Here is a 23,675-nt window from a genome sequence, read left to right on the forward strand (position 1 = left end):
AAAGACTACTGAGAAATAGCGCCACCAATTGTGCAAAGAGTGCAATGGTGCATAGCAGTTTTTGCCTTGCTGTATTGCGATTTTTGGCAAGTTTAGAGGTCAATAGACAAAAAATGGTACAGTAATATGGTATAAATCTGGGTTTGCTGATAGATGGGAACATTGTTTATAAGACCCCAGTGAGATATTCAACGCACCCTCAGAGACTGCTGAGATATAGCTCCACCAATTGTGCAAAGAGTGCAATGGTACAACTGTTTTTGCCTCGCTGTATTGCGATTTATGACAAGTTTAGAGGTCAATAACCAGAAAATGGTACAGTATTGTGGTATGAATTTGGGTTTGCTGATAGATTGGAACATTATTTACAAGACCCCAGTGAGATATTCAACGCACCCTCAGAGACTGCTGAGATATAGCGCCACCAATTGTGCCCAGAGTGCAACGGTACAACTGTTTTTGCCTCGCTGTATTGCGATTTTTGGCAAGTTCAGAGGTCAATAACTTAAAATTGGTACAGTAATGTGGTATGAATCTGGGTTTGCTGATAGATGGGAACATTGTCTACAAGACCCCAGTGAGATATTCAACGCACCCTCAAAGACTACTGAGAAATAGCGCCACCAATTGTGCAAAGAGTGCAATGGTGCATAGCAGTTTTTGCCTTGCTGTATTGCGATTTTTGGCAAGTTTAGAGGTCAATAGACAAAAAATGGTACAGTAATATGGTATAAATCTGGGTTTGCTGATAGATGGGAACATTGTTTATAAGACCCCAGTGAGATATTCAACGCACTCTCAAAGACCGCTGAGATAAGCCGAAAAGAAAATGAATGAGTACATATACACACACTTAAATAAACACAGACACAAGAAAATGTATTGTATTGTATGTGTAGGTATATATATATATATATATATATATATATATATATATATATATATATATATATATATATATATGTATGTATATATATATATATATATATGTATATATATATATATATATATATATATATATATATATATATATATGTATATATATATATATATATATGTATATATATATATATATATATATATATATATATATATATATATATATATATATATATATATATATATATATATATATATATATATATATATATATGTAGAGAGAGAGAGAGAGAGAGAGAGAGAGAGAGAGACATATTTTACACACATATTTATAAATAGGTACATATTTTTACATTTTTATAAGGTATATAGATTAATTGGCATTTATATGTCAGTACGGCGACACAGTGGTGCAGTGGGTATCACGTTCGCCACACAGCAAGAAGGTCGCTGGTTTGATCCTCGGCTCAGTTGGCGTTTCTGTGTGGAGTTTGCATGTTCTCCCTGTGTTTGCATGGGTTTCCTCTGGGTGCTCCGGTTTCCCCCACAGTCCAGACATGCGGTACAGGTAAATTGGGTAGGCTAAACTGTCCGTAGTGTGTGTGTGGATGTTTCCCAGAGATGGGTTGCGGCTGGAAGGGCATCCGCTGCGTAAAAACTTGCTGGATAAGTTGGTGGTTGCTGTGGCGACCCCGGATTAATAAAGGGACTAAGCCGACAAGAAAATGAATGAATGAATGTAATCAGTACAATATGTATAATAGCATTGTAAAATATTTTTATTTCACTACTACTACTACTACTAATAATAATAATAATTATAATAATAACAATTATGAATCATTATTATTAAATCATTATCTATTAGCATCTTTATTTTGTATAAATTTATAACACAAACATAATAATATTATCTTTAGTGTTAAACATTTTTAATGTTAAAATACACACACCCACACACACACACACACACACACACACACACACACACACACACACACACACACACACACACACACACACACATAGTTTATAGTACACACATATATAGTATGTAGTAGGCACACAAATACATATAGGTTACAAGTAAAACAATAAATGAATATGCAAAAAACTTGGCATATAGCACCTCCAACTGGGCATTTATTGAAATGTCTGTATTTTTACATTTTTTTTTTTAAGGTCTGTCTTTTCAATGGTATAGAATATTTATACATATGCAGACGCATGACATATATACTATTAGTCTGTTGTGTAATATTAAAGACAACACGGTACAGTAATTAATTATGCAATAGCTCATTCAGTTCAATTCACATTCATTTGTATAAGGTATATAAAAATGTGTATAAAAAGTGCATTGTCTGTTCTTTGAAACAATAGGTTTAACAAAACTAGTATTGTATTTACAGGCGTGGGTGTCTAATACAAATTTTAGTATTTGCAGATAAAACATGCAGTAACTTTTACAACTTGAATAAATTAAAAGAATTATTTTGTATCTAAAATCCTTGCAGAGGCAGGCACTGTCTATACATAGGTGGGTCAGGTGAAGTCTTCATAAAGGACAATATTTCTGAAAAAAAACAGAAATATATTGTACTCAAACGATGGCACTGTCAATAATAATCAATGATGTACTTAGATTTCATGCTTGCAGCCCGTTTTCTGTCTTACATCAGTTTCATTTAGCCTTTTTCGTTTTTCAAAAAGGAACACAAATAAACACGGTCCCTAAGTTGAGCGCAAATAAGAAGCTGAAAAACGGAAGCGTCGCGGTTTTTAAGGTGGACCGCATAGCGTCAATAAGAAGCTGCGAATAAGAAGCTGGATTCAGCCTCGTTGAGGATAGTGACGATTAAAGAGTTCGACCGAATTCCCTAATCCTACCTCTGAAGCATCTCTGTCTGATTTTTTTTCTGCAGGAAAGTGTGGTGTTTCCTTATACATTTACCTGAGTGTCCTACGTCACAGTGACGACGTTCTGGAATCCCGCGCCAAATCAAAAAAAAATAGTAAAGGGATTCCCGCGCCAGAAGTCTACAGGCGTAAACCACACCTACTATCTCTGGATTTTGTGAATTGTTTAGTCCCTGAAGTAAGTGAAAAATGCTATAAATAGGTAAACTCTAACTTTACAGTGTTTTTTTCCACACGCAGCTCTGTAAAATAATGTCTAAACTGAAAATAACTTACCCTGTTGAAAAAACTGCATATGCCGGTAAATGTATGTTTTATGCTACTTTGCTGGTTTATGCTAGTTTAAACTGGTTCATGTTGGTCTTAGAATCTCGGTAGTTTATTTGTGTTTTGGCGTTGATCTTAAATTAAACCACAAGTTTTCCTGCGTGACGCAGCACTGTTTTCAGGAGGACATCCCTTCAGCGTATCGCGGGAGTCCCACTGGGAGTCAACCACGCTGTTGTCATGACATCCATTCAACGTGCCACGTAATGTTCCACATGCGAGTCAACAAATCAAAATGATCTGCCATTGCAGTAAGATAGACTAATTATACTTTGTAACATAAGATACATTTTCTTGGCTTTAAAGCTAATTTACTTTAAAAAAATATATATAATAATATATAATAATAATATATATATATATATATATATATATATATATATATATATATATATATATATATATATATATATACACTTATCAGACCTATTTAGTATAATTAACATAAACTTTGTGTGAAAAGGAATTAAACGAGAGTTAATAGCCTATAAACAGGAGAAATCCAGATAATTTAAGAATTGTCGTTATACTGTAGGCTATATTCTGTCTTAAAATGAGCCAAAGCGTTTGAACTTAAAGCAAGATAGTATGAATTAAATCAGGATTACAAACATACATGCATAATGGCCACTTATTTATTCAAGTTAAGACTTGAGAGTTACAAACAATGCAAAATTATTACTTTATTGATTGAGCATTTCTTAGTAAGCAAACTTAAAACAAGTTATTACAGCTAAAATACACGACTGGTCTTAAATTATCTCTAATTATGTTTAAGGCTAAATTTGCAGGCAAAGTAAAGTTTAAGCTTTACTATATAAGACAAAAATAGAGAAATGATCGTAAAACAACCATAGTACAACCATATATAATGTATTCTTAAATTATACTGTATATATATATATATATATATATATATATATATATATATATATATGTATATATGTATGAATATATTTTGGCTATAAATAAGCGTTACTTGTAGGAGTTTTTGCAGTGATTTCTCACGTTAGACTGCTCTGTATTTTGTACCATGTTACTTTTGACCTATGTCTGATTGTTATTTACATTAAAAAAAATTACTCACATTTAAATTGTGTCACTTGGCATACCAGTTTTATCATGAATGTATTTAGATAGATGTTTTTAACGGTTGATTTATGTATGTGCATGTTTATTAAAATCTATTTATTCTGGAGGTTTGGCATTGATGAAAGTTCAGATTGGACCTTTGACATTGATAACTTTAATAACACCTGGCCCAGAGACCTATAGTATAACCCAGTGTTTCTCAACCCTGTTCCTGGAGGCACACCAACAGTACATATTTTGGATGTCTCCCTTTTCTGACCCATAACTTCAGGTGTTGGAGTCTCTTCTGATGTTATGATAAGTCGATTCAGGTGTGTTTGCTTAGGGAGAGGTTGAAAATGTGTACTGTTGGTGTGCCTTCAGGAACAGGGTTGGGAAACACTGGTATAACCTATATCTATAACTATAAATGCAGCATTTTGTACGTGTTCTTCAGCACAACACAAACAATTTTGATAGAAAAATTGAATATTTCAAAGTACATTTTTTAATAATGAGGCTGAAAATGAACTTTCAGATTGGCATTTCACAACACAACCGTTTGAAACAGATTAGATTGCCCACTAGAGGGCAGGAAATGCTCAGACATCATTGACACGTTCATTAATGCTGAAATTTAAAAACAAAAATCATATGTGTAACTGCAATACAGTGTAATAAATACATATCAGATTAACAAACATGACCATGGTTAGCTGAAACGATCCATAAAAACAAATTTTTAGTGTACAGTCAAACAGTATTAGTTTTCAACCCTTTTCCTCAGATTTGTAACAGTCGCTATACAGAAGTGTCAGAGACCTTTACCATCGATTCTGTCTCTGATGGCTCTGTGTCTTCAGATGAATCTGTAAGAAGTCAGAATAAATATAAATGTTGGTGCTACAAGTAGTTAGCATCTAACAGCTGCTAAAATCAAACACAAAGAAAAAATAGCACAAAAAAAAGAAGTCTTGTTTGAAACGTTTATTATATATGGTCATTTCTATTATCTATGTACAGTAATCTGACCTTTTCACACATTTCAATGCAGTCTTCTAAATTACATACTATTTAAGCTTTATTGGAAATAAGCAAGTCAAATTAGAGTCAGTATATTCTTCGAAAAGATGTAAGAAACTCACCTCGGACAATAAATGTCTTGGAGATCACATTTCTCCCATTCCTGGCGATATGTAGTTTATATATTCCAAAGTCTGTGGGTCTGATATCACTGATTGTTAGATATCCGTTTTGTTGATCCAGCTGTAATCGGTCTCTGAATGTCTTGTCATGACCAGCACATTCAGTGATGTTTGGCGTGTTTAGTCTGCTTATGACGACAAATGGGTTTGTGACGTGTGAATTTATCCCTCCAAACCTCCACTGCAGCACATTAAAACTGTCTATTTTTGTGACGCCGGATTTTAGAGTGACGAACTCTCCCACACTCACTGACACAGTCTTCAGTTCATCTGTTTCAGCCAAATCATCACCTAGGGAACACATAGGGATGCAAAAAAATATTCAACAGTGTACTAAAAACCTATTATATTTTCTTTGTTTCATGTTCAGACATCAGCATTTTCAAAATGATCTCTATTTTCATGCATTTCATGAAAACTACTAAAAAAGCTTCTTTTTTTTTCTTCCAAACAAGTAGATGGCGATATGACAGTTGCGCTAATACAATCCTGTTGTCTAACTTTGTTTAAATTTAGGTGGTCAAATACTTGCTCATGCATATAGACCGAAAGCATAATAATTATGAGCAGTACATTTTCATAAATTCACATTTTTTGTAATTAATGCAGAGACTATAATGGTATAATTTAAAAAAAAACTTAATAATTATATTTTTAACCAATTTTAATCTGTTGCTGTGTAAATCAATGGACAAATTAATGTTCAGGTTAAACTGTTCTTCTTTAAACGCATCCTTTTGTTTAAACGCAACAGTATTTAATAATTAATAATTATAAGATGGTGTTATGCAGTGGCGCAGTAGGTAGTGCTGTCGCCACACAGCTAGAAGGTCGCTGGTTCGAGCCTCGGCTGGGTCAGTTGGCGTTTCTGTGTGGAGTTTGCATGTTCTCCCTGCATTTGCATGGGTTTCCTCTGGGTGCTCTGGTTTCCCCCACAGTCCAAAGACATGCAGTATAGGTGAATTGGGAAGGCTAAATTGTCCGTAGTGTGTGAGTGAGTGTGTATGGATGTTTCCCAGAGATGGGTTGCGGCTGGAAGGGCATCGGCTGCGTGAAACACATGCTGGATAAATTGGCGGTTCATTCCGCTGTGGTGACCCCAGATTAATAAAGGGACTAAGCCGACAAGAAAATGAATGAATGAATGAAGATGCAGAATGAAAGGTATTGTCTTACCGTCATACACCTCAGAAAATTGTTGCACAGAAGCCTGGCCTGTTTAAAGACAAACCACACACACATATACCCATATATTGTAATTCTTTAGAAATATGTAAGACGATTTATTTCAACACATCTTGAAAAAGAATACTTTTAATAACTAATTTCTAATCATTTCTTTGTCTTCGCTATAATGACAGTACATAATATTTTCTAGTTGTTTTGCAAGATACTAGTCACTAGTAAGTATTCAACTTAAAGTGCAATTTAAAAGCTTAACTAGGTTGACTAGAAAAGTTAGGTTATTTTGGCAAGTCACTGGACAACAGTGCTTTGTTGTGTAATGTATATCTGTATATAAATGTACATATTCTTTAGGGGGCTAATAATCTTGACTTACAATTAATTTATTTTTTTTTATTCCAGCCAAACTATTCAAGAAATAAGACTAGCCAGAAGATAAAATATTTACAGGAAATACAGTGAAAATTTCATTGACCTTTTGTCTTCATGTGTGTGTGTGTGTGTGTGTGTGTGTGTGTGCGTGTATATATATACTACAGTTGAAGTCAAAATTATTTGCCCCCCTTTCATTTATTTTTTATTTTTTAAATATTAAGGAATTTTCACAGTATGTCTGATGATATTTTTTCTTCTGGAGAAAGTCTTATTTGTTTTATTTCGGCTAGAATAAAAGCAGTTTTGAATTTTTTAAAAACCATTTTAAGGTTTAAAAGCTTAAATGTTTTTAAGCCCCTTTAAGCTATATATTTTTTGATAGTCTACAGAACAAACCATCATCATACAATAACTTGCCTATTTACCCTAACCTGCCTAGTTAACCTAATTAACCTAGTTGAGCCTTTAAATGTCACTTTAAGCTGTAGAGAAGTGTCTTCAAAAATATCTAGTCAAATATTAATAACTGTCATCATGGCAAAGATAAAAAAAAAATCAGTTATTAGAAATGAGTTATTAAAATTATTGTTTAGAAATGTGCGAAAAAAATCTTCCCTCCGTTAAACAGAAATGGGGATATATATATATATATATATATATATATATATATATATATATATATATATATATATATATATATATATATATAGTCAAATACTTACTTGTTTGATGTGATTTTTTATATTTCCAGTAGATACTGAACATCCCAGCTACAGCCAAGATTACTAAAGTAACTACGATGCCAATGCAGATCAGAACCACCACACCGAAGGGTACGCTGTTTTCTGAATTCAAACTTGACACATCCACTATAAAACAGAGAGAGTTAATGCATTAAACTTTTACTTGAAAGTAGAGATCAAATCAGTTAATATTAGCATCGTCGCACCTTCACATGGCCGACAGAGTGTGTTGATGTCTAGATGTGTGGTCTGGTTGCTGATGGTGTTGTTGATCACACAGCTGTAGGTGTTTTTCTCCTGATAATCCACCTCCAGAAGTAGAGAGAGACTGATGCTGAGATCAGACACACTGATGCTGGACAATAAACTGTTTCCTTTGTACCAGGAGAGACTCACAGCGCTCACATTCACCACTGAACAAAGCACTGAACAATACTGCACTGATGAAGATGAGGAGGAAGAACATTGAGATGAGTTTCGGATGAGGACAGGAACAGGTAGATGAGCTGAAAACACCAGAATATACAGACAAAAATTAAATGCTAACAAATGCTAACCATCATGTATGAAATGTAAAGTCAGTCTATGCAGGTCACATGTCTAGCTAGCTGTGACTAAGGTCTCATTTTACCATTTACAAAAGAAACCTGATACTGCTTGACAGCATCTCCAAGGTAATCTAGCGTGATGGGTGGTTTAAGGAAAGTTACCACATCAACAAACTCGCAATTGAGTAAATTTGCAAACCACTCACCAAAAATAATAACTCTGAACTGCTTGGATAAGACGTCATTTCCGCCGACAGTATTTAATTCGTAGAGTCCAGCGTGTTGGGATGTTGCGTTTGCGATGGTCAGAGATCCAGTTAAAGGATCCAAACTCAGTTTGCCTCTGAATTTCCCGTCGAGTACTTCATTATATACTGATATCTTGTTGATAGCGTTGTTGATTTGAGCTATTCGGGTGCTGTCAGGTCCAAACGTCCACAGAACACGTTCATATTTCTGTACATCTGTAAGAGCAGATTGTAGTGTGACAGAATCTCCGTCGTTCACCGATTTGATATTACCAAACACACCTGGATAACAAAGAGAAGATTGTAAGACGCTAAATAAATAGAAACTAAAGTGCTCTGACTTGCTTTCGCTTTCAAAATATAGCCCCTTTATGAAAACGCCTTATATTGTAACGTTAGCCGTTTAGCTAGTTCAAAAGACGAACCATTTGAGGGTAAAATACCACGCTAATAAACATGTGTATGTAATTTAATAGTAAAATAATTCCAAAACATGCGATTCCAAATGCAAAGTGAAAGCAAAACAAAGTTACCTTTCAGCAAGAAGCACATACATAAACAAAAAATCGTCATTTTGGTGTAGATGTAAACTTAGCAAACTTTCTTGTCTTCATTGGCGGTCCATACGATACCGCGACACACCTTCACTAATAACACTATGTTTAACCGAATTAATATCAATAGATATGTATATAATCATATATGCTTTATATTCTCCTTTATATCCTCCTGATCAGCGGGTTGTCCGATATTTCGAGTCCAATATATTTAGTTTCAAGTAAAAGTAGATAAGATAGCCTAGTGTCAACACTCTTCCTGTTTGATCAGGTGATCTCCGCCTATATGGCAAGCTTTTGGGAATATGACGTTGTGAAATATGGATTCCTCACATAAAATAATTTGGGCTACTCCTCTAGTTATGTGAGGATACGTTTTAGAAATTAAAATAATTAAATTGCATATAGGAGGGTGGCACAGTGCGCAGCGCTCTCGCCTCACAGCAAGAAGGTCGCAGGAGTTTGCATGCCTCCGGGTGCTGCGGTTTCCCCGACTAGTCCAAAGACATGCGGTACAGGTGAATTGGGTAAGCTAAATTGTCTAGTGTATGTGTGTAAATGGAAGTGTATGGGTGTTTCCCAGTGATGGTTTGCACCTGGAAGGGCATCCTGTGCGTAATAAACATATGCTGGACAAGTTGGCGGTTCATTCCGCTGTGGCGACCCCAGATTAATACAGTGGCTGAGCCAAAGAGAAAATTAATGAAATGCTGATCTGACATCTTGATAGTGGTCACTATGCCAGTGTTTTGTAGACGGACATTTTAAAAATGTTACTTACTTTTAGTAAAGGTTCAACTTCAAAACACTTTACATTTTGTAATTTGTAATCAAATATTAGTTTTTCATAACATTAATATTGCGAATATAGCCATTTTGCACATGTGAAAATCAGTGTTGGGGAAAGATACTTTTGAAAGTAGTGCATTACAATATTGAGATACTCCCCCAAAAAAGTAAACAGTTACTTGGTACTTGGTTATTTTTTATGGCAGGAAATGCAGTACGTTGCTTTTGAGTTACTTTTGAGTTACTTTCTATTACCTGGCTGAGGCTTGATCTCTTTCAGAACAAGTTTTTTTTTCTTTATTTTTTATTAGAGGAGCTCTGTAATTAACAACGCACTGAATAACCTGCATTTACCTTTAAAAAACGTATAAAATAATATTTTAGGATAATGTTATCTGAGAACTTCCTGACCCTATAGAGCTACACATGCCGTATATACTTATTATTGAAAGTTTAAAGCAGTGTTTGCTACTTTTGTACTATTAGTTATATGTAAAATCACTGTCCATTGAGACTATAATCCCCTTTTCCTTTTCTTCGATGCATTCAAAATTATGAAGACCCTCTCTCATTGACTGCGTGATCCATTATGACTAAATTTATTTCAGAAATTAATTTTTTTTACTAAGCCGAAAAAAATGAATGAATGAATTAAATTGCATATAGGTGATTGTCACGTGTTTGGGGGTAAAAAAATAAAGTTTTGTAATAAACGTATGTGGATCTGAAAAAAACTGCCTTTTAAAAATGCTAGTGCGTAATTTTTTTTCTTTCTTTCGTTTCTCTTTCTCTTTAAAAACAAAAAAAAAAATCCCCTGATGACCACTTGGGGGAAGTAGTACTGATACGGAAACGAATGCACACTAAAGTTAAAGGGATAGTTCACAATAAAAATGCACATTTACTCAATTATTCACCTTCAATTGGTGCAGACCCTCATGCGTTTCTTTCTTCTGTTGAACACGAAAGAAGATAATTTGAAGAAAGCTGAAAACCTGTAACCAATTGACTTCCATAGTAGGAAAAAACAAATGCCATGGAAGTCAATGGTAACCAGTTTTCAACATTCTTCAAAATATCTTCCTTTGTGTTCAACAGAAGAAACAAACTCAGGTTTGAAATGAGTACATGGTGAGTAAATTATATCAGATTTTAATTAACATTTTAATTTATTTTAATGACATATTCCTACAAAAAGACTTGTTTTCGGATATTGTTGACAGTACACACAGTAGTAGGAGTGTCCAAACTCGGTCCTGAGGGCCGGTGTCCTGCATATTTTGGCTCCAACCCCAACTAAACACACCTGAACCAGCTAATCAAGCTCTTTCAAGGTATACTAGAAACTTTCAGGCAGGTGTGTTGAAGCTAAACTATGCAGGACACTGACCCTCCAGGACTGATATATGTATTGAAACACAGTTTAGATGGTTTAACTAACACAGTAGATACGCTTGACCTTTGTCTGTTATAATAAACTGGGGCAGCTCAGTTTCTCAGAGTCAAACCGAAACAGGCTGTGGTCTGATTTAACGTGGTCTACAAAGACATGTGGTGCTGCTCTGCTGAGTGGACAGAAAGGATGCACAAGTTTGCTTATTTATTGTGTCGCATGTGGTTGAAGGGCTTCTTCCTGTCCTGATAACATGAACATCTCAACCCCTTTTCCTGTTGCTCAATACAGATATCATTTAAAACAAAGCAGTGAATCCAAAAGAGTTACCCACAACTGAAATCCTGTCAATATTTACTCACTTGCTCCAAACCTGTTTGACTTCATTTCTAACACACAAAAGAAAGCTAAAAATCGTGACCATATATATCCAAAGTATTTGTTGTTCCTACTATAGAAGTGAATGGTTTCATAGATATGATAATATAATAAAGATTCTATATAATATAGAAACCCATAAAGGTTTATAAACACTTGAGGGTAATTAAATTGTGATTTTTGGGTGAACTATGACCTTTTAGTCTCGTCATAATTTACCATTGACCGTATTTAATACACAAGCAAATATAACAATAGTGTTTGCACACTAGCCACAAGAAGATGTTGGGAAATGTACACACTTATCCACAGAAAGACAGCCATTTTAGCATTTCACATAACTAATTATAATATATATATATATATATATATATATATATATATATATATATATATATATATATATATATATATATAGCTAAATTAATGCGAGTAGGAGGACTAATGCAATAACAGTGCGTATGTGCATGAGGAGAGGTGGTAGAAGAGTGTCAGGGTGGGTTCACACCTGCTCGCATTTCCAGTCAGTGCACTGAGTTAGAGATAAAAATGGTGTGCAGGATTGTTTTGCTTTGTTTGAGCTTCTGGCGTCTCGCTGGTAAGTTAATAAGCTTCTTTATTTGCATTTTCATTCTTGCAGTTTGACTAAATCAACAATAATCAAAATCATGACATTATTTCACTGCAGTAAATGTAAATAAATATCAAATCTTGCGTGTACTTGCAAACGATTAACCTTTTTTACCAGTGTTTGGTAAGTTAGATCAGCTGTTTCTCGATTGGAGTAATTTATTTAAGTAATTCCAACCTTTTTCCGCATGATTCAGACTTTATGTTTTGCCTTTTTGCATTCAGAACTTGCATTCGCGAGATATGAGTTTGTATTTGCGAGTTATCTCAAAACTATTACTGCTTTTTTATCTCCAAATTGACTAATACCTAAAGGTAATGCGACTATAGTGTGATGTGATATGTGTGTGTGTAATAATAAAAAATATAGGTAACACTTTACAATAACAGTACATGAATAATGATGTATTAATATGTAAAATAAACATTACTTTATTATGAACTAATGATGAGTGAAGGCGCACGCTAATCATGACCTAACTTTAACCACACCATGAGTCACATGAGTTCATCTGTGAATAACGGCTACCTTAATTACTTGTTAGTACATGTTGTTAATTAATTTTTTATTTTTTATTTTAGTATTATTTTATGGGATCTGTAGAGCTGCGCATCGTTGTATTTGCTCTTCAATATTTGGACTCTCAGTAGTGATTATTAAACCACACTGAACTGAGCTCAACTGAACTGAACTTAAACACTACAAACTGAACTACACTGTTCCTATTTACTATGATCTTTTATGTGAAGCTGCTTTGACACAATCTACATTGTATAAGCGCTGTACAAATAAAGGTGAATTGAATTGATTTGAATTATTAATTAACATTTAAGTTTAAGCTAAATGTATCCAACATGAACTCATGAGCTGTTGATGTATAATTATGTCATGACTTTACTTGAAGGGGTACATCATCATCAACTCTACTACTCATGACCTCCTGTGTTTACGCTGTTCATTTTGATGTTGACAGAACACCTTTCTATTGTTCTTCAGTGTAAACACACTGGACGGATGTGCATAAAGAGTTCATGAGTAGTTAAGGATGAGTTAATGATGATGTCCCCCTCCAAGTAAAGTCAGAATATACAGTAATTATACATTAACATGTCGTGAGTTCATGATGGTTCAATTAAGCTTTAACTAATGTGGTAATTAATACATTAATCAACAAACAAACATGTACTAACAAGTAATTAAGGTAGCCGTATTCACACTTGAACTCATGTGACTTATGTTGTCGTTAAAGTTAGTTTATGATTAGCGCAAACATTAACTCATTATTAGTTCATAATAAAGTAACGCTTAGTTTCAGAATCAGAATCAGAAAGAGCTTTATTGCCAGGTTTGTTCACACATACGAGGAATTTGTTTTCGAGACAGAGCTTCTACAGTGCAACAGGATTACAGAGACAGGACAAAAAACAGATAATAAATATATTTTAAAAAATAGAAGTAAGTAGTGAGTGCAAATATACAGATTGACAAGTGTATGTACATGTTTATTACTGTATACAACGTTATATGTGCAGCTGTTATGTGCAAATTGGCATGTAAAGTGTGTTAAATAAGTGTATATGTGTATAAAAGTGTATGGCAAGTAGTGATGTTGATTCCACAATTATTATCATCAAACTTTACATATTTTATTTAAGGATGTTTACATATTAACACATTATTATTCATCTACTGTTATTGTAAAGTGTTATAACTTTATATTATTGGTAATACACACCAGAAATGAAAATAAAACTTATTTTTCCCATCTCAAAAAGACATCAAATTGACATTGACGTCAAAAATTGTATCCATTTATCTAAAATAAAAGGAAACTAGACCTGAATGTGTCAAAAACCAAAGAAATGCTCATGCTCTCAAACACCTGCTCTCCAAAAGGTGCTGATCAATGACACACATGTCGAGGTTGTGGAGGAATATAGGTACTTAGGAACAATTATTGACAGCAGGTTGAAATTTGATCAAAACACACATACAATTATTAATACGGCTCATCAAAGACTGTTTCTACTGAGGAAACTCAACTCTTTCAATGTAGAGAAAGTTATTCTTAAGACCTTTTACAATTCATTTATTTAAAGTATTTAGTCTTTTTCCTTTATTTGCTGGTTTTATTCACTGTCTATAAAAAACAAGAATCGTCTTCAAGGCATCATTAATTTGTGTTCAAAGATTTTGGGAGTTCCCCTGCGAAGTCTTGCATACTATTACGAACAGCAGGTGTTGAGGATGGCACATAAAATACTGGGAGACAGCACACACCCCTTAAATACATATTTTGAGTGGATGCCCTTTGGTCGATGTCTAGGGACAATAAGATGTTCCACAAATCGTTACAAATTTACTTTTGTGCCCTGTAGCAATTATGTTACGTAATAAATGTAGTTAATCGATGGATTACTGTTAGTTTTTTCTGTTTTAGTTTTTTTTGTTTCTGATGTTAAGTGTTGATGTGTCATTCTTGTTATATGTGAAGCACTAATATGTCGGAATGAATTGCCCCAAGGCGACGCAGTAGGTAGTGCTGTCGCCTCACAGCAAGAAGGTCGAGCCTCGACTCAGTTGGCGTTTCTGTGTGGAGTTTGCATGTTCTCCCTGCGTTCGCGTGGGTTTTCTCCGGGTGCTCTGGTTTCCCCCACAGTCCAAAGCCATGCGGTACAGGTGAATTTGTAGGCTAAATTGTCCGTAGTGTATGAGTGTATGTGTGAATGAGTGTGTGTGGTTGTTTCTCAGAGATGGGTTGCGGCTGGAAGGGCATCCGCTGCGTAAAAAATGTGCTGGATAAGTTGGCGGTTCATTCCACTGTGGCCACCCCGGATTAATAAAGGGACTAAGCCGAAAAGAAAATGAATGAATGAATTGCCCCAAGGGGACTAATAAAGTTTTAAACAAAAAACACACACACACACACATACACAAATGCTAATTGACTTGATGTCAAAATCTTGTCGTTGACATCCAAAATAACCCATTTTTTTGACCACCAAAATAGTGACACAAAAAGTATTGTAATATAAGATAGCTTCAATTCCAAATGACCAATTTTCACTGGATTTTGTATATTTAAAAAGGCGGCGACATCAAAGCTCCAAAAATATCAATTTATTAAATTAAAAAGGCTAACACAAGGTGTGTAACGTTTGGAGCATTTCAGCTCTTCATTAGACCGATGAAGTCTGAGCCGGTGTGCTCGAAACATTACACACTTTGTGTTAGCCTTTTAAATTTAATAAATTGATATTTTTGGAGGTTTGATGTTTGGCTGAGCACACTTTTAGAGCAGGCGTTCCCAAACTTTTCAGCCCGTGACCCCCAAAATAACAATACCAGTGACTCGTGACCCCCAATATCCTCTGGAGTGGTTATAAATACACAAACCTTGCATGCAACGGTGCCCACATACCAACAGGCCCAAGTCTATTCTCTGTTTAATTTTGAAGACCTTCCTCTATATTCAGTCGTGGCCTCTACTTTTAATGTATGCAAGTGCCGTAAAGGTGTCAGAAAGTTTAACCTGATGCCAAAAAAATCAATCTGCTCTATTTGATGCTATTGCTTTGTCTTTAAGTGAAGTTTCACAAACTAAAGCAGCGGTCACACTGGGCTTTTCCTCCCATAGACTTCCATTCATACACCCGCGAATGCATCAGACCGGAAACGCAGGGTCATGCGTTAAGTTTCGCAGTTCGCTGCGGTGCACAGTTCAAGCTTGGTGAACTCTGACCTGCGAAATCGCATCACTTGACTGCGTGAGACCAATCGAGGTTCAAAAGAGGACCTGTCTGGACAGAAATGTAAAACATGGAGCAATCGCTCGCATTTTTAAATGTCTAATCATCTTGTTTATTCCCACCCCTTTTCACAGCGCCGTACGACAGAATTTCACACACACAAAGCCCAGTGTGACCGCAGCTCAATTTCGAGAGGAGCATGTGATATGATTGATCACGGCTGGTCTTTCATCTGTAATCATTAGTAAGCCAATCAAACCATTCCAAACTCACTATAAATAGCCAGTCTAGCATTAAGCTGCGGTCACACTGGAGTTTCAAAGCAAGAAGGTCGCTTGTTCAAGTCCCTGCTGGGTCAGTTGGCATTTCTGTGTGGAGTTTGCATGTTATCCCCGTGTTGGCCTGGGTTTCCTCCGGGTGCTCCAGTTTCCCCAACAGTCCAAACACATGCGGTGCAGGTGAATGTAAGAGTATATGGATGTTTCCCAGTACTGGGTTGCAGCTGCAAAGGGCATCCACTGTGTAAAACATATGCTGGATAAGTTGGCAGTTCATTCCTCTGTGACAACCCCTGATAAATAAAGGGACTAAGCCGAAGGAAAGTGAATGAATGAATGAGTAAAATGAGCCTATTTTCCCCCAAAAAAGAAGTGTTTCTTTAAGTGCTTACTGAAATTGAGACAGTTTTCCTATGTGTTTCAGGAGTGTTTGGTGTTGAGATCGATGAGACTGAGTCTCTGTCTGTGATGGAGGGCGATTCTGTCACCCTACAGACTGGCGTGACTAAAATACAAGAGGACGATCTGATCATGTGGATGTGTGGAGATCAGTGTATCGCCAAACTCAACATATCGTCCCAAGTCATCTCTGAAATGGACCACAGATTCAGAGACAGACTCATACTGGACCAGACTGGATCTCTGACCATCAACAGCACCAGGACCACAGACTCTGGAGTGTATAAAGCACAGTTAATTGGGCAAAAAGTGTTCAAGAAGACTTTCATTGTCACCATTATTGGTGAGTAGATCCATAACGTATTCTGGGGCCACACCAGATGTGAAGCATCGCATCACTTGCTCTAGATTAATTTAATTGACACTTCTACGTCAATTGCATGGGGTAGGTTCAGCAATCAGCATAGCCTTTGTACAGTCGCATAACCTTAGGCATACCCTGACACACACCTGAAAAAAATTAACTATACATCCCATATAGCAAAATTTCTCTGGCCCAGATCTGGCCCACACAATCAGCTTTTTCTTGGCCCACATGCAGCAGTGAATTATAGTACATGATTGGACCAAGTCTGGCTTCTATACAAAAGCCAAGCACGGACCATATCTGGGCCAAGTTAATAACCCATAACTAGCTCTGAACTGGGCCAGATATGTTGATGTGTCAAGATCTCCCACATTGCAAAATTTCTCTAGCCCAGCTTTGGCCCACACAATCAGGTTTTGCTTGGGCCACAATCTGCAGTGAATTATTGTACATGACTGGACCAAGTCTGGCTTCCAGACAAGGGCCAAACATGGACAATATCTGGGTCAAGTCACAGCCAAGTTAATAACACATAACTGGGCCAGATATGTTGGTGTGTCACAATTGCAATGAAATTGATAAAACCAGGAAGCATTGTGCTTTAGGCACGCTATGGGTGTGCTTTTTCTCAAAGCGACTTGACTGATAGAATTTTTTTTTAACTCAAAAATAATTTAAATGTATTTTTAAAGTGGGTCAAGATAGGCCAAACTAATTTGGCCCACATATAACTTTATAACATCTGGTCCAAATACTACATTTGATATCTGGTCCAAGTCTTGTGTGTTACCTTAAAGACGGTGCCACCTCTGCTTACCTTGGGCCATGTTTGGCCCACATGCTGTATGCCAGTGCCGGACGAATGCCTGCTATGCCAGCTTTATGCCAAATCTGGGCCAGAATTCTTTGCTACATGGGATGTATCAACAACGTGGAGCACAAGATCTCCCACATAGCAAAATTTCTCTGGCCCAGCTTTGGCCCACTCAATCAGGTTTGCCTTGGCCCACATGCCGTAGTGAATTATGGTACATGACTGGACCAAGTCTGGCTTCCAAACAAGGGCCAAACATGGACCATATCTGGGTAAAGTCACAGCCAAGTTAATAACTCATAACTGGCCCTAAACTGGGCCAGATATGTTGGTGTGTCACGATTGCACTGAAGTTGATAAAACCATGAAGCATTGTGCTTTAAGCACGCTATGGTTTGGCATGCTATGGTTGGGCACACAAACTTACATGGCCCACATCTAAATTTTAAACATCTGGTCCAAATACTACATTTGATATCTAGTCCAAGTCTTGTGTGTTGTCTTAAAGATGGTGCTACCTCTGCAAAACCTGGACCATGTTTGGCCCACATGCTGTATGCCAGTGCTGGACAAATGCCTGCTGTGCCAACTTAATGCCAAATCTGGGCCAGAATTCTTTGCTACCTGAGATGTACCAACAATGTGGAGCACAAGATCTCCCACATAGCCAAATTTCCCTGGCCCAGCGTTGGCCCACACAATCAGGTTTTGATTGGCCCACATGCCGCCGTGAATTATGGTACATGACTTGACTGGACATATCAATTTTTTACATCTGGACAAAATACTACATTTTACATCTGGCCCAAGTTTTGCGTGCCACCATAAAGACGGTGCCACCTCTGCCACATCTGGGCCATGTTTGGCCCACATGCTGTATGCCAGTGCCGGATGAATGCCTGCTGTGACAGCTATATGTCAAATCTTGGCCAGAATTCTTTGCTACCTTGGCTGTGATTGGTCAGATTGGTAGTGGTGATAAGTGTGGCCAGGGAGGAGAGCTGTTGCATGAGTAGATGTTTCCATCCACCTATTTTTATGTGCATTTCATAATATTACAAAAAAGATAAGAAACACCAAGATGCACTTTCATTTTGAAAATGGACACTTTCGTTTTGTGTATGCTTTACAATTGAAGTTATTAAACATTTGGAAGTTCCCACCTTTTACATACTTTTTTAATATGAGTGGCTCAGGGGAAACCAAGAATCAGACCCTTGCAAAATGTCACTGATCTATTTAATATAGGGAAATTCTTATTTGACTTAAAAAATCATTTAAAGGGCACATAGTTTACCTCTTTTTTAAGATTTAATATTAATATTATGGTTCTTCTGAGTGTGCCAGTTTAGGTTCAGTTTAAAACACAATTCAGATTTTTTATTATAATGTGTTAAAAAGTGTCATGTTGGGGGTGTGTCCACAGTTCGCTGATTTATGGGTGTGTTGCTTCACATGTAAATTAGTTTCGGCTTCCCGCCAATGTAACAAGGGAGCGGGGCCATGAGCTCACCCGCTCTGCGTTTGCAGCAGAGTCTGACAGGCAGACAGAGAAAAAGCTGGAGTGAGATGATCAGCATTCAGTCGTACATGTACGACTCTGACACAGACCAAGCAGAGAGTACAAAATCATTTGTGTCTTTGTACAGTTTTACAGCCAACTGTGTGCTAGTTTCAAGTGCCGAGCTTGTACACAGAAACTAATAACCACGCACACTGAATTAACTTTGACTGAGGCACCGGATGCGCCGCTCGAAGCTGCGACACGGCACACCCGACACTCTCTGTGGCGCACCAGAAAGTGTCCCGAATCGTCGCGCCACGCATTTTTGAATTCTAAACATAGGTTTCTGCAGCGGTCCGCGGCGCCCAGCCGTCGACTTGAGTGTACCCTGATAGAAACCTATGTTTAGACTTCTAAAACGCATGCTAGTTAAGATCACAGGGAGCTTCTGGGATCGCAAGAAATGCAAACGGCTGAAGTATAAGGTAGACTGAATGAGAAGTACACATGTTTGCAAACCTACCTAAAGATACAACCAATAATTCCGATTAGAGCGATAATGTGGAGAATATTGATCTTGTGTTGAGCCCAATGAGCCTTGCAACTAAAAATAGAGCTAGGGTGTTCCTTTAGTGATATCGCTTCGACTCACGCTGAAAATGGCGGACGTGAATTAACAAACTGAGGATATGATGACGCGCATGTCAATCAATATTGGTGGGCGGGGGGACCGCTCTCCTACGTAAAGTTGCGGTCGGTTTGAAAACCGCTCCAATTGGTCCACCGTTTTTTATGTTGTTAAATTGAAAAAAAGCACTGTGTGTGCCTATATCACCCCAATATGACAGTCTATACACCATACATGCACATATGTCTGTCCAAACAGCTTGAAAAGTAGATTTTTTACCATAGGTGCCCTTTAAACGTGAAGCTGTTCTTGGACATTTGAAAAAGAAACAAATATATATGAGAATACCATGCAAAAATGTGTGTTTATTCAATACATGTTTAACATTCTACAGCAGTGGTCTTAAACTCAATTCCTGGAGGGTCACAGCTCTGCAGACTTTAGCTCCAACCACCTCACACCTGCTTAATAGTATCTAGTAGTCTTGATCAGCTTGATTAGTTGCATCAGCTGTGTTTGATCAGGGTTGAAGCAAAACTGTGCAGAGCTGTGACCCTCCAGGAATCAGTTTGAGACCTATAAAAGTGTCAACATGGGAACACAAGCCTAGGGACTGTACCTAAAAACCGCTCTAATTGGTCCACTGTTTTTATGTTGTTAAATTTGTTAAAAAAAACGACTGGGTGTGTTTATTTCACCCCAATATGACGGTCTATACACCATACATGCACATATGTCTGTACAAACAGCTTGAAAAGTAGATTTTTTTACCATAGGTGCCCTGTAAAACATGGAGCAATCGCTCGCATTTTTAAATGTCTAAACATTTTGTTTAATCCCGCCCCTTTTCGCAGCGCCGTACGACTGAATTTCACACACACAAAGTCCAGTGTGACCGCAGCTTCATTGAAGGAGAGAAAGAGGAAATGACTACACGATATCTACAAGAGACACTCATAGAACATAACAATATTTTTCAAGATTCTAGTATTCAGCTTGAAGTGACATTTAAAGGTTTATTTGGTTAATAAGGCAAGTCATTGTATAATGATGGTTTGTTCTGAAGACAATCGAAAAAATAGATTGCTTGAGGGGGCTAATAATATTGACCTTAAAATGGGTTTTAAAAAAATTAAAAGCTGCTTTTATTGTAGCCGAAATAAAACAAATAAGACTTTCTCCAGAAGGAAAAATATAGGAAATACTGTGAAAAAAATCCTTGCTGTTAAACATCATTTGGGAGAAAAAGTAAAGAAAATTCAGAGGAGGGCGAATAATTTTGACTTCAACTTACAACTTTCCATGTGGTGTAACTCGAGCACTATATGAACATATATGGTATTATATGAACATACATTATATGAACATACGAATCTTCTTGATTTAAAGTAAGAGTTTTCCTCATGTTTTCCAGCTCGTCTTCCCAAACCTGCCATCAACAGCTACTGCCCACAAAATCCACCATCCTCAGGATCCTCAGACCTTAAATGTGTCCTGCTGTGTTCAGTGGTGAATGTGAGCGCTGTGAGTCTCTCCTGGTACAAAGGAAACAGTGTATTGTCCAGCATCAGTGTGTCTGATCTCAGCATCAGTCTCTCTCTACCTCTGGAGGTGGGATATCAGGATAAAAACATCTACAGCTGTGTGATCAACAACACTATCAGCAACCAGACCACACATCTAGACATCAACATACTCTGCCGGCCATGTTCAGGTAGCACAAATCCACATCTAAACAAGCACTTCATCAGTCATTATTTATTATATACAATTATTGTTCTCCAGATTGTGTCTGCTGCTGTGACTCCACTGAAGCTGCGATCCAATTGGTCCTTTCTTCTCTGGTGGGCGTGGCTACTGTAGCCATCTTGGTTTATGACTTCAAATCCAGAAGAGCCGAACAGAAAAGCCGCAAGCCATCTCAGCCTTCAACCAGTCTTCAGGAAACAAGCATTAATTTATTACAACAGGACTAATCTAAGTACTTTAATCTAAAATATTAATTAATGATTAATAGATAGATATAATTAATTAATGATAGAATAGATTAAAGATTAATGCTTCTGGTGGCTCAGTGGTTAGCACTGTCGCCTCACAGCAAGAAGGTCCTTGATTCGAGTCCCGGCTGGGCCAGTTGGCATTTCTATGTGGAGTTTGCATGTTCTCCCCGTGTTGGTGTGGGTTTCCTCTGGGTGCTCCGGTTTCCCCCACCGTCCAAACACATGCGCTATAGGGGATTTGGGTAAACTAAATTGGCCGTAGTGTATGAGTGTTAATGTGAGAGTGTATGGGTGTTTCCCAGTACTGGAAGCCCATCCGCTGCGTAAAACAAATGCCAGAATAGTTGGCGGTTCATTCCGCTGTGGCAACCCCTGATAAATAAAGGACTAAGCTGAAAGAAAATGAATGAATGAGTGTTTAATGCTTCTTCTTAAACAAAGGATGTCTGACTGAAGTCGTGTTCTTCACTAATAATATTGAGTTAACACAGCATGCACGATATGCTGCTCACAGCTAATTAAATCTTAACCAATACTTTACATCCATGCGTACTTTGATCTATTTTGTGCCTACAAAGCTTTTTGTTTAATGTGGTCTGATAATGTAGGTAACAGACATGTTTCTCCATCTTGTCAGCATTTAAGTCATGACAGGAAGTTGTTTAGGTGTGCAAAAAAACAACTTCTGAAGAACTTTAGTGGAAAGACATTCGCTCATATTTTAAAGGCACAGTTAACCCCTGAATGGCATTTCTGTCGTCATTCAGCATCGATATCGCAATGTGATCATTCGCAGGGGTATGCAATATTGAGTTTGTATTATAAATGAACATTTGCATGTGTTTTTGAGGCCAATGAGGATTTTAAAAGCATTCAGGTCTAAGAAATTGTACCATTTGTAACTTTAACAATTAATTTTTTTTTATTATTATTGTTTAGTTACTGTAGTTGAAAACTGTCAGACCTAGATAATGATAGAATTGTATCTTTTTATTGTTTTTATAGATAGCTTATTAGATTTTGTGGAGAGGCACTTCTATGGCAGAATCATCCAAATCAATCTAACATTATAAATTCTTTCCAAATGCATATATTAAGTCATCTGGATTGTTTTTATATTTGAATTCAGAATTATTACATCCCCGGGTTTCCCCCAGCACCCCTCTCTCTTCTCTCACCCCCCCCCCCCAATTTTGATTTTAATGGACAGAATTTTTTTCAACACGTTTAAATATAATAGTTTTAATAACTAATTTCTAATAACTGATTTGTTTTATCTTTGCCATGATGACTGTAAATAATATTTGACTAGATATTTTTCAAGACACTTCAATACAGCTTATAGTGACATTTAAAGGCTTAACTAGGTTAATTAGGCAGGTTAGGGTAATTAGGCAAGTTATTGTATGATGATGGTTTGTTCTGTAGACCAGTATTTCCCAACCCTGTTCCTGAAGGCACACCAACAGTACACATTTTCAACCTCTCCCTAATCAAACACACCTGAATCAACTTATCATAACATCAGAAGAGACTCCAAAACCTAAAGTTAATGGGTCAGATAACGGAGACATCCAAAATATGTACTGTTGGTGTGCCTCCAGGAACAGGGTTGGGAAACACTGCTGTAGACTATCAAAAAAAAATATATAGCTTAAAGGGGCTAATAATATTGACCTTAAAATGG

The 23,675-nt window shown here is 36.8% G+C and overlaps 2 protein-coding genes across 2 annotated transcripts; one reads left to right on the forward strand and one right to left on the reverse strand.

Annotated features, from left to right (window-relative positions):
* Positions 1 to 6,066: 6,066 nt before the first annotated feature.
* On the reverse strand, positions 6,067 to 9,421 carry LOC130216571 (uncharacterized). The gene is made up of 6 exons (XM_056448466.1): positions 9,035 to 9,421; positions 8,460 to 8,783; positions 7,912 to 8,211; positions 7,685 to 7,831; positions 6,579 to 6,617; positions 6,067 to 6,077 (listed from the first exon to the last, which is right to left on the reverse strand). Exons 1-6 carry the CDS (start codon positions 9,072 to 9,074, stop codon positions 6,067 to 6,069), a joined length of 861 nt encoding a protein of 286 aa, XP_056304441.1. The 5' UTR covers positions 9,075 to 9,421.
* Positions 9,422 to 12,144: 2,723 nt separating this feature from the next.
* Positions 12,145 to 22,409, forward strand: LOC130216285 (uncharacterized). The gene is made up of 4 exons (XM_056448184.1): positions 12,145 to 12,216; positions 16,701 to 17,018; positions 21,403 to 21,702; positions 21,774 to 22,409. Exons 1-4 carry the CDS (start codon positions 12,168 to 12,170, stop codon positions 21,962 to 21,964), a joined length of 858 nt encoding a protein of 285 aa, XP_056304159.1. The 5' UTR covers positions 12,145 to 12,167; the 3' UTR covers positions 21,965 to 22,409.
* The last annotated feature ends 1,266 nt before the right edge of the window (positions 22,410 to 23,675 follow it).

This window comes from Danio aesculapii, chromosome 22 (genome assembly GCF_903798145.1).
Source record: "Danio aesculapii chromosome 22, fDanAes4.1, whole genome shotgun sequence".
In the NCBI taxonomy this organism is placed as follows: Eukaryota; Metazoa; Chordata; class Actinopteri; order Cypriniformes; family Danionidae; genus Danio; species Danio aesculapii.

Bases quoted from the DNA above. Each gene is read 5' to 3' on its own strand.
- LOC130216571 (XM_056448466.1), bottom strand. From the start codon at position 9,074: ATGACGATTTTTTGTTTATGTATGTGCTTCTTGCTGAAAG. The intron at 8,784-9,034 runs GTAACTTTGTTT...TTTGTTATCCAG, and splicing joins TATGTGCTTCTTGCTGAAAG to GTGTGTTTGGTAATATCAAA. The intron at 8,212-8,459 runs GTGAGTGGTTTG...TGGTGTTTTCAG, and splicing joins GTTCAGAGTTATTATTTTTG to CTCATCTACCTGTTCCTGTC.
- LOC130216285 (XM_056448184.1), top strand. From the start codon at position 12,168: ATGGTGTGCAGGATTGTTTTGCTTTGTTTGAGCTTCTGGCGTCTCGCT. The intron at 17,019-21,402 runs GTGAGTAGATCC...CATGTTTTCCAG, and splicing joins TTTCATTGTCACCATTATTG to CTCGTCTTCCCAAACCTGCC. The intron at 21,703-21,773 runs GTAGCACAAATC...ATTGTTCTCCAG, and splicing joins ACTCTGCCGGCCATGTTCAG to ATTGTGTCTGCTGCTGTGAC.